This window comes from Tupaia chinensis, unplaced genomic scaffold (assembly GCF_000334495.1).
Source record: "Tupaia chinensis unplaced genomic scaffold, TupChi_1.0 Scaffold000057_1, whole genome shotgun sequence".
Classification (NCBI taxonomy): domain Eukaryota; kingdom Metazoa; phylum Chordata; class Mammalia; order Scandentia; family Tupaiidae; genus Tupaia; species Tupaia belangeri.
Genome location: NW_006159515.1, coordinates 5,880,916 through 5,897,247, shown reverse-complemented (window position 1 = coordinate 5,897,247; position 16,332 = coordinate 5,880,916). Strand labels below are relative to the sequence as shown.

Genomic DNA, 16,332 nt, shown 5'->3' with positions numbered 1-16,332 from the left:
TGGGTGGGTCACCTCACTGGGCTACACTTCCGCCTGCCTCTGGGACACAAAGGGGAGAACTGCGCCAGAAGATGTCTCTTACGTCCCTCCCATCCCTGGAGTGCTGTGGATGATACGGCATCTTGACAGCAAACACATGCAATTCAATTCCTAAGGTCCTAATGTGGTTCTCAGGAAGACGGTGTGGATGCAGACATCTTGGGAGTGTTCCACCTTTCACACAGCCTTCACCGGAGTCCTAAGGACACGCAGGGTCTCGGCTGCTCACTATCACAGTTCTCTCCTCCATCTGGTGTTAATTCTCCTTCTTCACCCCACCAACTCCTATTGACCCCTTGAATACTGAAGCCCAAACTCTCTCCCCCACCTTCCTACCCTGTGCTTCAGAATGTGACTGTATTTAAAGACAGGGTCTTTAAAGAGGTGATTGAGGTAAAGTGAGGTCATATAGGTAGGCCTTGGATGTGAATGAACCAGACTGACTCCATTGTGTAAGGACTAACACCATCTTGGGGCCTCTACTCCCTCCACACTCTGCCTCGCACTCGCACCCTCACTGACACAGCTGACCTCTGTTAGGAAAAGATGAATAATTTTGAGAAGGGGAAGAGGGTCAACAACATCTCCAAAACAGGAGCTAGTATTCAACCTCTTTGCTTTCTCTTCAAGAACGCCAGCTTCTCAACGACAGTGAAGAGAGTGGCTGTGAAGATTTCTGGGTTGCCATCAGCTCATCCCTTCCAATCTGTAAATTACCTCCTAATAAACTCCTGGTAACTGTTCCATGGAGTTGCTTGCGTCACTTTTCAGTCTCCAAGTTCCTTCTCATTTCAAAGGCTACAATATTGCTCCTGTGTTCTAACCTTCATACAATATGACTGTGTCCTCATAAGAAGAGATTAGGACACAGACACGTACAGGAGAGGGTGACTGTCTTCAAACCAGACAGAGGCCTCAAGAGAAACCAACCCTACAGACACCCTGACCTAGGACTTTGAGCATCTCAACTGAAAAGAACTTTCTGCTGTTTAAGCCAACTAGTCTGTGGCACCTTGTTACAGCAACCCCAGCAAACTACTACGGGCTGTAATTCTATTTTGTGTATGATATTTCAAAAAGAGAAGTATGTCCAAATACGTGTATGTGTGCACGTATGCACACTCAGCTGCATACTGCCAAGTAGATACAGCTAGATTTTTCCCTGGCAGGCTTTCCTGGCAAGACTGAGATGGTGTGTTTCTCTACGGAAGGCAGGGCCCACTTCCATCTGGCATCTCCCTAAGCACAAAAATCAGAATCATTAAACTGGATTTAAAAGAAAAAAAAAAAAAAAGCAGGGTGAAGCCACTTGGTCAGACACCCGTGCCTATACTACTGGAAGAAAGTTAAGCTTAAGGTTCTGAACCACCAAACTCCCACCCAGTTAAATCTAGCAGCCTTTCCAGGACCTCCTCTGAGAGTCCAGCTCCCTGTGCAGGAGGCCCAGACCTCGACCCTCCTTACCACTTCCTTCTCTGCCCACGAGCATTGCAGCACAAGCATTTACTGTGAGAGTGTGCCCAGCACCACTCTCAACCAGGCCCTCCCCTCTCTACAGTTATAATACGACAATAAGTCGTTGTCACAAGGACAACTGCAAGACTGGTAGTCTCAGAAGGAGCTCCGGAATCATCAAAATGAGAAAGTGACATCGCCATGTGTGTTTACTGCATCGGAATTTTATTTTAAAAATGTATCTATCTTGGGAACCAGCAGTTAGCGTAATGGCTATGTCACTGGACTCCCACGTAGTCGACCGCGGTTTGCGTCCCGGACCCGGTGGCTTAAAACTCACGCTGGGCACGTGTGCGTGCGTGCCCAAAATCCTGAGAGGAGAATGGAGGAGAAGGGATTGTGGCGTGACTACTCCCCCTGTGGATGATTTCTCGCTTTCTGTCTCTATGTCTCTGTCTGGCGAGCGCACGCGCCCTATAGCAAAAATCTCTCCAAAAAAAAAAAAAAAGTATCTACCTTGGGGCCAGCAGTGTGGTGCTTAACACTTTGGACTCCTACATGGCCAACTATAGTTCAACTGCCTAAACTGGCAGCTTGAAAATCACACTGGGTGTGTTTATGTGTGTCCCAAATCCTGAAAGGAGAATGGCGGAGAAGGGATTGTGGCCCGGCTAAGTCCCCTGAGGGGTGATTTCTCACTTTCCCTCTCACTGTACCTGTCTGTCTCTCTATGGCAAAAACCTTAAAAAAAAGTATCTACCTTGAGCCTCAGAGAGCCAAAGGCAGCCAATCACACCTTGATGGGCACCAGTCCAGAGACAAGACCAGTCATTTCAAGGAGCCCTGTGGGAACCAGAGATAGCGCAGGGCACCCAATGAGCCACATATCCAGGCACCACCACAAGGAGGTGATGGGGCAAAGAAGATATTTGAAAATATGCATTTGCCTCCCCAAAGCTGAAATACCTAACAGAGTCCATGGAGGACATGAAATTGATGAGCCCTCCCATCTACCCCCAGGAGAAATGGCAACAATGGTCAAGGCACATAATAAACTCTGGGTAGTAACGTTTTCAATGAATTCCTAAACTACTTACTATTCTAATTTCAATAAGCTTGAAGTCTTCTGAGCTACTCAAAGGAAAAGGTACTTTTTTATTTAATAATGCAGTGATTCAGGAACATAATCTTTGAAACCAGACCAGTTTCAAAACCTGGCTCCCTCCACTCACTAGCAGCAGGATCTTGAGTAAGTAATTCAAGCACCCTGTTATCTCAATGTCTCCACCTTTAAAATGGGTAAGCACAGCACTTTTCTTAGTTGTTATGAAGCTAACATGATTTATTACTTATAAAGCACTTGGAACAGTCTTGTAACTGGTACATAGAAAGCATTAATAAGTTTTAGGTATGAACACAATAAAAAAGACTTCCCTCTAGTAAGGCAAGCCTCCACATGAAGTAACATACCTTAACTTTGGAGTTCTCTATCAAATGCTGAGCCATGGATTTTATCAGCACATCAAAGAAAAACCATGAATACTGAAAGGAAAAAAAAGCAGAACCCCAGTAAGAAAAGCAACAAATCAGTAGGTAAGATGTGAACTATCTGAGGCTCCTAGTGTTCTTGACATGAGTCAATTGTAGCCTTAAAACACAAGTGGGCTTCTCAGCAAATTATCCTCAAAGCCAAGAGGTGAGAGGCAGACGTTTTCTGCTCTCCCATGTTCAACAGTAAATACCTCCATCCTACCAGGAAACTGGACACCTACACTCAGACTGGTACACTCAGGCAAGAGGCACTGCAGGAGTATTTATGTAGTTTTCCTCTTTGCTAATCTCTCACTTCATGGTTTCTAAAACTGTGTCCTCCACTGATTTCAATACAGTGACTTAACACTCAAGAGCCAGTGAATTTAGAATAAGCAATTCTTTCCAATACCTATCTCAACACACAATTGGCAAAGTTGACAATGCACAACTAACTTTTACCCTTTTTAGGATGTGAGGTTTGTCTCAAAAAGCACACAAAAAGGGGAAATGGATCAGGCTGTGGAATCAGAATTTTTGCTAATAGGTTTCAATACCCACAAGTCACACTGGCTGGATTTACCTTAAGTAGCTTGTTGCTGGTGAGAAAATCGGCAGAAGGCTTGAGGATTGTGGTCATGGATTTGGTCAGTTCTTCATGCACTGTCTTATACTCGGAAGCAACATATGGTTCAGCCTTATAAGCATACTTAGAAGAAAACAAAGAGAGACTGTAATGTATTACTTCTCCAAGTTGGGGCAAAAGCTCAAGAGATTCCAAAGAATGGAGATCAGGGACTGAGGTACAATTTCATGGGTGGGAGAAGAGAGTATGGAAATGACGGTGGGAAGGGTGGTTGTCATGTGACAGAAAGAGGGAGCCTAGGATGTTTTCGGGAACCCATCAAAATGGGAATAATCTGATAGTCCGATCAGTGGCCATCCAGTCTGTGACTCCATCTATACTAGGGACTGCAAGGCATGTGTGCTGAGACCATGGGTAACTACTATCCTGGAGAACCCAAACCTTAATTTTTAAACTGGCACATAACTCACAAAGGTATCTAAAACTTAATGTGTGTCACTTTTTAGAATAGTGATAGCCCCTGAGTTTACTGAATGTTGGATATATGTACAGAACTTGTTGATATGTATCATAATGACATCTTTAGCTACTTTTGTAGTCATTTAGTTTGACTATGACTCTCCTATCTTAGGAGAAACAACATGGCTGGGGAGTTTAGACTGAAAAAAAAAGGGAAAAAAAAAAAAGAGAGAGAAGATAATTAACTGTACCAGAGGCCTAGCCTAGAGGAATTTAAAATTCTCCTTTAAACTTTCAAGTCATTTGAGTCACATTACTTGGAAAACCCATTTAAAAATGTAGTTTAAAAATAAGATGAAGTAAAGAAATTAATGGATGCCCCCCATCTTATGTCCCCTTGTTCAGGTCCAAGCATTGACTATGAGGAATAGAAGAGAAAGCATAGGTGTTAAATTTCAGGTACATCCCAAAATAACCAGGCTTGTAAAACATAAGTCCTTAGAAGGAACATTGGAGAGCCACAGATGTAAACGATCGGAACAGTTTGTTTTACATACCTTAACATATGACCTCAAGTGGCTCTCCAATCCTTCCTCATGGCACTGGGCAACCACATGAATAATGACCCTACACATCACAGGAATGAATAAAGCAATGAGTAGTACTGTGAAAATGGAAACATTTCATTAGTATCACAGCAGCAGTAGAACAATGATGATGCTATTGGCACTTTGGAAACAAGAAGACAAGGAATTAGATGGGGTCCCCATGTATGGGACCAAAGACATTTCTTAAATATCATGTTTAGCACATACTAGCACCCCAGATATGTATGACTATGCTCCAGATGTGAACAGATTGGAAGAGAAGATTTATCCATCCACCTCTCTTACCGAGTCACGTTGACTGCGACTTCTTCCTGTGTGGCTCTGGTGAGGACTCGGAATAGCTGGTTTAGGATGGTAGGCAAGAAGGCGATCATCACGTGGCCTTCCATCGCATGTAGACTCTGCAGGAGGGATGGCAGGGCTCATGTTATCTTTTCAGAAAGAAACCAAAGTAATTTGACTCAAAATTACCAAAGTAATTTTCACCTAGTTTCAAATAAGGATGAAGCACTCCCTCTAAACTGGCCCTCAAAGATGTCCAAGTCCTAACTCTCAGAAGCTGTGAAAATGCTGCCACAGCAAAGGGGAATTAAGCTTGCCAATCAGTTGCCCTTAAGATACGAATTATCCAGGTGGGCCTAACATTGTCCCAAAGGCCCTTGAACTGGAAAAGGGAGGCAGACAAGGAAAGTCAGGGAGTTATGACTAAGGAAGGGTGGTCAGACAGATGCCTCCCTGTTGTCATTGTGATGGAGGAAGAAGCCACAAGCTATCACATATCTTAGGTTGTCATGAAAGTCACGACTGTTTTTCTGTTTTTCTATACGAAGATGTATTATGACTTTCCCAACGACCCAATAAAGAAAACTTCATTGTCTGTATGCATGTGTGTGTATTCCTACATAATGAAGGTTGTGTTATTTTAGCCATTTGTTCACCTATACATTTCACTTGCCTTGCTTACACTTAATTTCTACCCCATTTCTCACATTTCTTATTTGTCCCTGTGTCAAGAGTGCCCTTTTAACAATTCTCCTTTGTCAAAATGCTCTCCCACAATCATACTCTGGATTTAACTCCCCTCAATAAACCCTATCTTGCTCTCGCTTGACTCAAGGAACCTCCTCACCCCTGCACACGCTGGGGCTGTTTACGTGTATTCTTCCCCATCTGGTATGCAGTCACCAAGCTGCCATCATCTCCTACATTAAGCTACATGTCCCTGAGGGTGAGGACTAAAGTCGCAAGCACACAGATGCTATCAGTGTGACAACATCCAAGGGGCATGGACAACACTTGGCACCAAACAGAAAACCCAATGCACTCCAAACCCATTAAAAAGGGACAATTAAGGAAGACATCTGATACCTTCAGGTATTTCACAAGTTCACTCCCTAAGGCTTGAGCTCCGGATTCGGTTTTCTGACAGTACTGGAAAAAATTATGTAAATGCTGATCCTGGGGGAAGGGAAGAAAGAACGTCTATTAGCATTCATGCTACAGAAATAGAAGTATTTGATTCATAAAGCATGCATTTTTTTTAGACTATGAAACTGATCACACAAAAATGACATTAAAAATATTCTTCAACCGAAGAGAAAGAAAAACTGTTAAAGAATGTTATTTGTACTAGTCATTTATATCAGTACATAAAATTGTATATGTACTTTCTTAAAAAATATATACATATAGTAAAAACACATACATTCAACACATAAGGATTTTGTCTTTTTTTTTTTTTAGAGGTTTTCACTACAGGGCACGTGCGCTCACCAGACGAGTCACCCCGGCATGAGTTTAAGCCACTGGGTCTGGGACGCAAATCGCGGTAGACTACGTGGGAGTTCAGCGACATAGCCATTACGCTAACTGCTGGTCCCAAGGATTTTGTCTTTTAAAAAGAGGTGCGAACTGAGTCACTGGCCAATCACAGCTCATTTTAATGGAACAGCACCAACCTGAGTGTACACTGTAGAAACCAGATGAGTTGAAATTTTCAACAGTGGCTTGCCTCCATCCACCCATTTAATTTCTGGACCATAATGCTGAAAAAATAAAAAAGAAAAACAATCTAACATATTAGTTATCTTGGCTTCCAACATAATCATCAATGAGGTTACTGATAAGGGATGGAGGGCACGAAGAGTCAGTGACCTGATAGTTGTACCCTGCTTCTAGCAGGAGTCCAGCTGATGCTAATTTCCACCCATCTTTTCCCCCATAATGCTCTTATTGAATTTTCTTTCTTTCTTTCTTTCTTTTTTTTTTTTTTTGAGAGTTTTTTGCTGTAAGGTGCATGCGCTCGCCAGAAAGAGAGAGACAGGGAGACAGAAATCATCCCCTGGGGAGGATGGCCACACTGCAATCCCTTCTCCTCCATTCTCCTCTCAGGATCTTGGCATGCATGCACACGTGCCCGGCGTGAGTTTAAGCCACCAGGTCTGGGACTCAAACCATGGTCGACTACATGGGAGTTCAGTGACATAGCCATTATGCTAACTGCTGGTCCCAACTTTCTATGATTTTCTTTTTTTTCTGTTTAGTTGCAGCTGTGTGGGTTACTGTTCATTTGAGAGGAAAAGAATCCTACTTCACTAGTATTTTAACCAAATTTGAGTTTAGGAGCCTAAAAAGGATAGTAGAAGGTACCAGGCAAAGGGTCAATCATCCATTTGCGCTTATTTTAACTTCTGAGACCTCCATTTTTTTTTTTTAAGTCATACTCACACTAGAAATATAACCAAAAGTTATACAATTTACCCTTGTTTTGGAATATTTTAAATGTGTCCATAATATGGGCCCAACTTTGGCATTACCTAAAAGCACAGACCATTAAAAGAACAGGCTTATCTAACCACATTATAAAACTGAGGTCTATAAAATTTAAATTGGTTAAAAAGAATACAAAGCCATCAAACTAGTTGGAGAAATCTGTCAAAACCAAGCTTTCAGGACAGCCCATGGCCTGGTGGGATCCCACATGGCTGACCATACAGTTTAAGTCCCAGATCCAGTGCTTAAAAAGCATGTGAGGTATGTGTGCATGCCCAAAATCCTGAAGGAGAGAGAAACAGGAAAAGAAATTGTGGCATGACCATGCCCCATGTGGGAGTGGGTTGCTTTCTCATTTTCCCTCGCTCTGTCTGGTGAATGCATGTGCTCTCTGGCAAATTAAAAATAAAACAACAGAAACAAGCAGGTTTTTGTGACTGAAAAGGTTCAGAATGGGAGCCAGCAGATGGCGTAGTGGTCACATCACTGAACTCACACATGGCCGACTGTGATTTGAGTCCTGGAGCCAGTGGCTTGAAAGTCACGCCGGGCATGTATATGTGTGTGCCCAAGATCTCGGGAGGAGAACAGAAGGGATTTCGGTGTGGCCATCCCAACCTTGGGGGGTCATTTCTCACTTTCCCTCTCACTGTCTCATGTCTCTCTCTAAAAGTGAGCACACATGCCCTAAGGCAAAAATCTCTATATTAAAAAAAAAAGTTCAGAACGGGTTACCATGGGGAAAAGAGATCTGCTTACTAAACTTACATTAAGCTCAAAGAAAATTCCTAAAAATTTTTGCATGGCCCTAAGAACTCATCTGTATTTGAGCATGCTAGTATGCAGAGATAGTCTTTCACCATACCCAGTATCTCCAAGTCTTGATTTCCCTACTGTAGTGCTACTGGTTCAGGGTTTATAAAATGCCCCAACTATGATTCTGACATCGTGATAAAGCAGTAAACACTGTCTTCCAATGGCCTATGTTTACTTGAAAGAGAATAACTAAAATCAAAATGTTGGGGCTGCCAAAAATACTGTCTGCTTTTTTGGTGTTACTGTTGTTGTTCTTTATAATGTTTTCTGATGGAATCGAGATAAATTGATTTTAAAGTCCTATACCCTGCCCATGCCAAGCTCCTGGTAGCCAAGGTAGCCGGAAGGAAGATTAGCGGAGACTGGGATGTGCTGCTCGTGGGTCACCACCCTTCCGTCTTTCAGGAGAGGGAGCCAGGAATATCCAACTGTGGAAGACAAAGAACAAAAACATCCACTGTGAGTGCATGAGAACAGAATGCCAATGTGACACTGGTTTGTAAGAATTATTATATCAATCAGAGCTAAGAAATGTATAAGGCCCCCAATACAGTCCTGTAGAACTCTGTCTTCAATGCACTTTGGTCTCTTCGATTAGAATTCTGAAATTTTATTTTATAAAAATTGATGCATACAGCCCAGGAATACTACCTTCCTGCCATGTCCATGCTATCTATAAACCTCATCAAAATCCCTTCACCGAAGGATCCAAATTCACAGTCAAAATATGATGGAAGAAGCTGATATAAAACTGATCAAAAATCAAAGGACTGGTGAAGTTTCCAACCTTGTGTTTCCACCACGTCCTTCTTCTTCGTGCTTCCTTTACTCGAGTTATCACAGCTGACGTGGAAGAACGTGAACAACAAATGGTGCTTTTCGTGGAGCTGGGTGGGCAATTCTATTTTAACCTGTGAGGAAGACAAAATAGCAATCCTTCTCGCATTCCGAAACACCAAACAGCCTTAGTCAAAGCACAGATATTCGTCACCCAATGTACGAAGGCGCACGTGCTCAAAGAACTGATAGAACATTTGCATTCAAAGCTATGTGAGGGTGTACAGTGGGTCAAGGGAAAAAAAGATCCTGAACTCACTGACCAGAACCAGAAAGACTGAAAGGCATTTCTATGAAAAAATGGGAAAATGCATGACACCGCTACTTAACTACAGTCAAGACACTACGAAAAACCATGGTAGAACATTTTAAAAAGACCATTTAGCAGTTTTAATGAACCACATTATAATTCTGTCTAAGCAAACCCAGTAACAACAAATGGAACTATTGGGCTGTCTGGAAAGTCATGATGCATTTTTGCACAGAAAAACAGGAAAATGTGTCATGACTTTGCCGACAACCTGGTGATACATGAGTTAGAAAGGAAATAGGCTAGATTAATTGTGGTAGTGAGGGTGGGATTCTGATCTTTTCTTTTCTCTATTATCTGCATTTCTCAAGCTTTTATTTCCAACAAATATGTTATTTTTATAATTAGAAAAATATATACAAGGAGACTTCAAAGAGTTCATGAAAAACGAGATTAAAGTACAAGTTTATTTGGGAGCAAAAAAGAATTTGAAACCCAGGCACTTTTTTTTTTTTTTTGTAATATGCATTTTATATGAACTTATTGACGATCCCACTTATCAAACAAATTATTTCAGACTCAGTTCTATCATCATCGTTTCAATACACTGTGTGGCTTCTCTTGAATTTTACTTTAGCAAGCAAACCAGTTGGAGTTTTCCATAAAATTGGTTCAAAATGAGTTTTCTCTTGAAAGCATCACTTACCTCATCGTAAAACTCGGGGTTTTGGTGGTGGTGTAAAACAGCAGCAAAGGCGCTTCTTGTGAACACTGGCCCGCCAGGCCGGCCGTAAATGCACTACCGTAAGAGCGAAGAGAAACAGCAGCGTTCAGTTAGTGGAGCAGGAGACTAAACTAGGAGGCGTCTCAGAGCAGCAGTGCTCCGACAGCATGGCCTTACACAACCACCGCTGATGGCCTCGTCTGCCTGCAAGACTCCAGGCCTGCGAGCCCCTTTCTGCTGAGGCCAGCCCACCTCCCAGCTCGGCTCCAGGCCCGCTGGTCCGATCCCCTTCCCCTCCTCCAGGCTGTCACACTGGACGATGCCCTGCTCACTGTCTTCTTGTACACCTCCATCCAGCCTTTCCCAATGCAACTTTTCTGTCCAAATGGCCTTCGCTTCTAAATGCACCAAACTCTAGTGCATCTTCCAGAACTCTTAACTCCTTCCTCTGTGTCCCTAGGCATTTTTCTACACTAATGATTATGTTTTGTCCAAAAAAATCATTTCAGTGCCTTCTGGATGCCAGGATCTTTATCCCCACAAATGTCTTTCCTATTGAACTATGAATTTCTCGGGGAAATACAGTAGTTTTGCATCCTGGTATCCTTTTCTTGAAAAGTTGTTTTAACACTGTTACATAAAAAATTTGGGCTCTGGACCCAGACTGCCTGCATTTTAATCTCAGTTCCACTAATGTATGAAGCAATTAAATTCTGTGCTTAGGCCTCATAGCTAAAAATTACAGTGATAACAGTACCTCACTCAAAAGACTATTATGAAAACCAAATTTAAACATGCTTGGAATATGAGCTGCATTTAATAAACATTACCTATAATCTGCTACTATGCTACAATTAGCATCTCATACGGATCATCTGTTAATCTATTATTACTTCTACTATCAACATCATAATTCTTAGCACTCATGCAATGCCTGGCTCCTAGCAGGTGCACAGTAAGTGCTTACTAAACTGAGTACGTGTGAGACACGTTCACCCCTGAAGAGAGTCATAAAACAGACAGATATTAGGAGTGGGAATTAAGTATACGTATTCTATAAGGTTTAGTATGGGCCACCATATATCATGATATCTTATGTTTTCGGTTTGTAGCAATTAAAATGAGCTACATTTTGTTAGTTGTACAGTATCACGTTGATACACTTTGAAAGAAAAATTCAGAATACCCAGAAAAACACAAGTAAGAAACAAACCTTCAGGGGCTGAGAATCTTCCTCATCTGAATCTTTGAATTCGATGCAAATAGCAATATTTCTGGCCTGCAGCAATATTTAAAGAAAAATGTAAAAAAAATAACAAAAAGTCAGAATATATAATTTGTTAAAGAACATAGGGGAACCAGCAGTTAGCGTAATGGCTATGTCGCTGGACTCCCACGTAGTCGACCGTGGTTCGTGTCCCGGACCCGGTGGCTTAAAACTCATGCCGGGCGCGTGTGCATGTGTGCCCAAGATCCCGAGAGGAGAATGGAGGAGAAGGGATTGCAGCGTGACCATCCTCCCTGGGGGGTGATTTCTCGCTTTCTGTCTCTATGTCTCTCTCTGTCTGTCTGGCGAGCGCAAGCGCCCTACAGTGAAAATCTCTCCAAAAAAAAAAAAAAAAAAAAAGAACATAGAAGCCAAATCCTAAGGAAAACTTTGCTATCAAGAAGGAAACTACCTGGTTGGCCCTATAGTCTGGTGGTGAAGGGAGCCGGATTCTACAAGGCCAACTGTAATTTGAATCCCATTCTGGCAGCTTGAAAAACATGCCAGGCGCATGTGCACAGAGGCACCAAATCCCGACAGAATGGAGAAATGGACCAGAAGGGATTGTGGTGTGGCCACACCTCATTAGGGGGTACTTTCTCCCCCTCCTCTGTCTCTGGCAAGAACGAGCACCCACTGGCAATTAAAAAAAAAAAGAATGAAGCTTTACTCTTTGCACTTACCTTGGCAAAAGTCTTTTGACTGTCGTATTTCAAGTATTTAGGATAAACATAAAGGTGACTGTTGTAGACAGTGTAAGGCTGAGTGTGCTTTGGTATGCAGGGCACAAATTCCTCTACTTCAAACGTAATTGGAGTTTTAGTACAAGTCTCAAATTGCCTCATTGGAATGTATGAGGAATTAACATAATCTGAAAAGATATTCAAAACAATCTACTCTGAAGTAGAGACCAAACAAACAAAAATTTTGTCTGCTTATTACATAGGATTTATACTTACTGGGGAAGTCTGAGGAAACGTTATCAATTGTAATGTCTAGATTTCCTAAAATCACTGGGAGTTTCGCCATCTTCTCAGGTCTACAGACAAAAGAAGAGAGAACCCAACATTTATAAATCAGAATAACTCTAAAACCTAAACGCTAGAGCAGCCCTTCAAAGAAAAATACGATGCAAGTCTCTGAGGGAATTTTAAATGTGCTCAGGGCCACAGGCAAAATATTATAATGAGAAAAAGGTAAACTTCATTTTAATAATGTATTTTATCCAACCCAATACATTCAAATTTTTGTCATTTTAGTCTATAACAGTATGGAAATATATATCCTAAGTCTTCGAAACCAACAGGAACGTCACGCTCAGAGCACAGCTCAATTAACCTTTGTGTTTTCAGTGCTCAACAGCCATGGTGGCTCGTGGCCACCGTTCTGCCCGGCACAGGTCTAGACAGACGTCAGGCCAGGGTGATAGTTCAAGTAGTCCTGGACGACTCCAGCCTCACCACAAGTACTTGGCTCATTAGAGTCATCAAAATTCAGAGCCAGAAACATCCTCAGGCTCCAGTGTCTCCTCTAGCTCAATGAAATGTTTGTTGTTTGCGGTTGATCTGACTCAGTCCAACACAGGAATCTCCTCTGACATTCCTGACAGGTCTGCTATTGCCTCAGCCCTTCCCAGAGACAAAACAGCGGTTTCGACACGACTGCGCTTCCTCACGGTGTGGAGAAATGTACCTCCTGAGACATCCACTCAAGGGGCCGAGGTATGTTTCTCTGTCAACCACACACATTCCGAAGTCCTCCATTCCCAGCACTTTCCCCAACTTGTTCTGCTGCTATTTTTCTCCCAGAAGAATGAGCCATTTGACTCATGGTAAAGGGTACAGAGCAGGCACTGTACGGTCTGCCCAGCTGAGTGTAATGCAGCGTGCTGCTTTTGACTGACACATGCCTCTATGAATGCAGCCCAAACACCATACGCTTAGGTAGCCACATAGCCTCAGGAGCTACATTTAATTTACAACCACAAAAATTCCTAAATCTGGGGCTGACAGATGACATAGCAGCTACGATGCAAGACTCCCACATGGCTGACTGCAGTTCGAGTCCCAGACCTGGTGGCTTAAAAATGCTGAGTGCGTGTGTGTGTGCCCAACATCCTGGGAGGAGAATGGAGGAGAAGGGATTGTGGTGTGGCCATCTCCTTTACAGGGTGATTTCTCACTTTCCCTCTCACTGTATCTCTCTCTAGTGAGCACACGTGCCTTACGGCAAAAAAATTCTCAAGAAAAAAAAAAAATCCCGAAATCTGGGACTAGCAGATGGTGTGGTGGTGAAGGCACTAGACTCCCACATGACTGACCACAGTTCAGGTCCCAAATCTGGTGGCTTGCTTTCTCATTTTCCTTGCCTCTCTCTATCTCTCTCTCTCTCTCTCTCGCGCGCGCTCTCTCTTTTTCTTTTCCTCTCTCTCTCTCTCTCTCTCTCTCTCTCTCTCTCTCTCTCTCTCTCTCTCGTCAGTGCATGTATCCTGTAGCAAATTTAAAAATAATAAAAATTATAAATAAAATAAATTATTTTTAAAAATCCCTGAATCTTTTTTTTTAACATTATTTACCACACTACATCTCTCTATTAGTCATTTACATGATTATGTTTTTGGAGCTCAGAATAAGATTTTATTTTTGTCTTGATGAAATTTAATTATTTTTATGTTTTCAGGCAGTTCTAGTTGGTCAAAATCCTCCTAAATCCAGAGTGTAATGTCTAACATATTTGCTAATCCTAATAGCTTATGTCATGAAGACTCTATTATTTATGAGAACATAAATAGTGTCAAGAACACACTCCTTCTCAAACCTCTGGAGGCCCATTTCCAGACTGACACTAGCCTATCAGTCACCTTTCCTGGTGTCTGGTTACTCCAGCAGCTGTAACCACATGCAAAATTTTGATGACTCTTCATAGGCTCTCGTGGTATACACACAGTACATACATTCTGCCAGAAGTTTTACATCCCTCACTGTTCTAGCTTAGCAACACAACTGAAATGCGGAAAGAAGTCTGATTAGGATGACTAGCTCAACATGACATGACGTATTCCTAGAAAACACAACGCCACCTCATGGCTCTTCGTAAGCCACCTGTTTAACAGTTTCTTTTAGAACGCTGCCAAGGAACATCAAAGCTCAGGAGCCGACAGATTCTGCATTTAGTTTCATTCCCATTTTGGAAAAGTTTCTACCTTCTGTTTTTAAGACAGACATTATTACTGTCTATTAAGCAGTCCCACATATTAACAACTTCTCAGTCTATCTTGCGATATTATTCATCTGAATTAGGACTTCTGAAAAATTCTTAACTCTTGCTTCCTTAGAAGTAGAGACTATGTTGATTAGATTTATCTTGGCCTATCACCAGCTGAAATTTGCAGAATCTCCTTCTCTGAGGGTCCTGCTCATTTCCACGAGTCTTCTGTTTACACTCATGTTTTAATGAGCAATTCCTTGAAACCCTGAGAGATGCAATGGTCAGGAAGGCAAGGCAATGGCCATTCACACATCCTTTCTTCGGTTAAAAGATTTCCGGCTGAGATTGCCCAGTACAATCCCGAATTACCCTGAGCCTACCTCTGTGCCCGGTGCATAAGGTGTTCCCATACAGAAGACCCTCTTCTTCCAACAGGAGAAGGGGCACTAGTGTTCCACCCATAGTCACTTCCCGAGAGCTTTCAACTGCTCCTGAGGACGCATGTCAGACCCTCTCTCAGCTTCACCCCAACCCCTTCAGGGGCATCAACCTCCAAAATCATAAGTGTCTATGCAGATATAAGTTCTCTTGATATAAAGTGCCTTGATCCATCTTTTTGTTTGAATAATACTGAAATCTGAAATAATTTAACACTGAAATACCATGAAACCCTGTGTTTCACAAATCTGAAGACACACCTCTGAAGTTGTATCTCCTTTTGAGTTAGAAATATTCTGCTTATTACCAATAATGCTTTTACATTTAAGAACCCAAAAGGAATACATTTCACCCTTTCCTAGTAACTTTCATCCATTAATAAGCAGGTATTTTCTTCACCATCTTAAAATTACTCCGACATTGTCCACATACAAATTTTGGGGAGAGGTAAACTCCCTTCCACCTCCCACGTCCATTCATTTCTCTCTTCTGAGAAAGAAAGAGAGAAAACACACCTCAAAAGGGTCTTCACACTGTGGTCCACCTTCAGCTTCAGCCAGCCCCAGATCATGGGCACATGAGCACTCGGTATGCCCAGGAGGTCCTGGGATGGGAAACTGGAACCCTCCCGTGTGGGTCAGCCTCCGAGGGCACTGTACTGGATCCAGCCCCGAGAAGGAGAGATGGCTAAGCAATGACTTTAACTCAACGATCTTCACTGGAGGTTTTTCTACAATGTACTATACACTTCTGTTCCTAATTATACTTGTTTCTTATTCTGTTTTCTCCTTCTGCTGAGACCTTATACTTCTAGTTGCTGTTTCTAAAGATGCATTATCTCCATATAGTTCCAAGCAGATCTGAGCTTAGTTCCATACCAGGTAGCACATGGGCTGGGTGAAAGCTGTTTTACCAACTTAAAGTTTTTAAAAATATAACATTCAGCCTCTTTCAAAGTTTAGAATTGCTATTGAACTGGTATTATTAGACATCAAAACCTCACACACAACAAAAATTCTGATTGCCTTTTTAATATGCATGTCCAAAGTGGTGTTTTGTGGGTATGTACATGTGTTACGCAAAGCAAATTCTCTCAAGCCTGGGATTAGTTTTGCTTTTGTTTTGTTTTGAATGCTTAAAGTATCTATACTGTACAAAAAATTTTTAAAATTAAACATGTTAACCCACCCTAAAATTACTTTAATGAAATAAACAGGTAATACAGACACATTTAGGTTATCTGGTATTGGAGAGCTGCTCCTGTCTGTGCATGAACCTAGGAATGAGGCTCGAACTCTTTCTCTTAGAAAAAGGAAATGTGTCCTCTTCCCACTGCCTATACAT

The 16,332-nt window shown here is 42.1% G+C and overlaps 1 protein-coding gene across 15 annotated transcripts in view; it reads right to left on the bottom strand.

Moving 5' to 3' along the window:
- The window catches only part of DOCK9 (dedicator of cytokinesis 9), a 275,356-nt gene that overhangs the window by 113,739 nt on the left and 145,285 nt on the right, over positions 1–16,332 (bottom strand). For all 15 annotated transcript variants that reach the window (XM_027776290.1, XM_027776287.1, XM_027776288.1 and 12 more), the window contains 12 exons: positions 12,303–12,382; positions 12,027–12,214; positions 11,290–11,355; positions 10,059–10,151; positions 9,053–9,176; positions 8,572–8,693; positions 6,636–6,722; positions 6,046–6,135; positions 4,963–5,078; positions 4,627–4,696; positions 3,608–3,733; positions 2,965–3,036 (listed from right to left, as the gene is read on the bottom strand). In XM_027776290.1, coding sequence (XP_027632091.1) covers positions 2,965–3,036; positions 3,608–3,733; positions 4,627–4,696; positions 4,963–5,078; positions 6,046–6,135; positions 6,636–6,722; positions 8,572–8,693; positions 9,053–9,176; positions 10,059–10,151; positions 11,290–11,355; positions 12,027–12,214; positions 12,303–12,382 — 1,234 coding nt within the window. The remainder of the gene's footprint in view (positions 1–2,964; positions 3,037–3,607; positions 3,734–4,626; positions 4,697–4,962; positions 5,079–6,045; positions 6,136–6,635; positions 6,723–8,571; positions 8,694–9,052; positions 9,177–10,058; positions 10,152–11,289; positions 11,356–12,026; positions 12,215–12,302; positions 12,383–16,332) is intronic.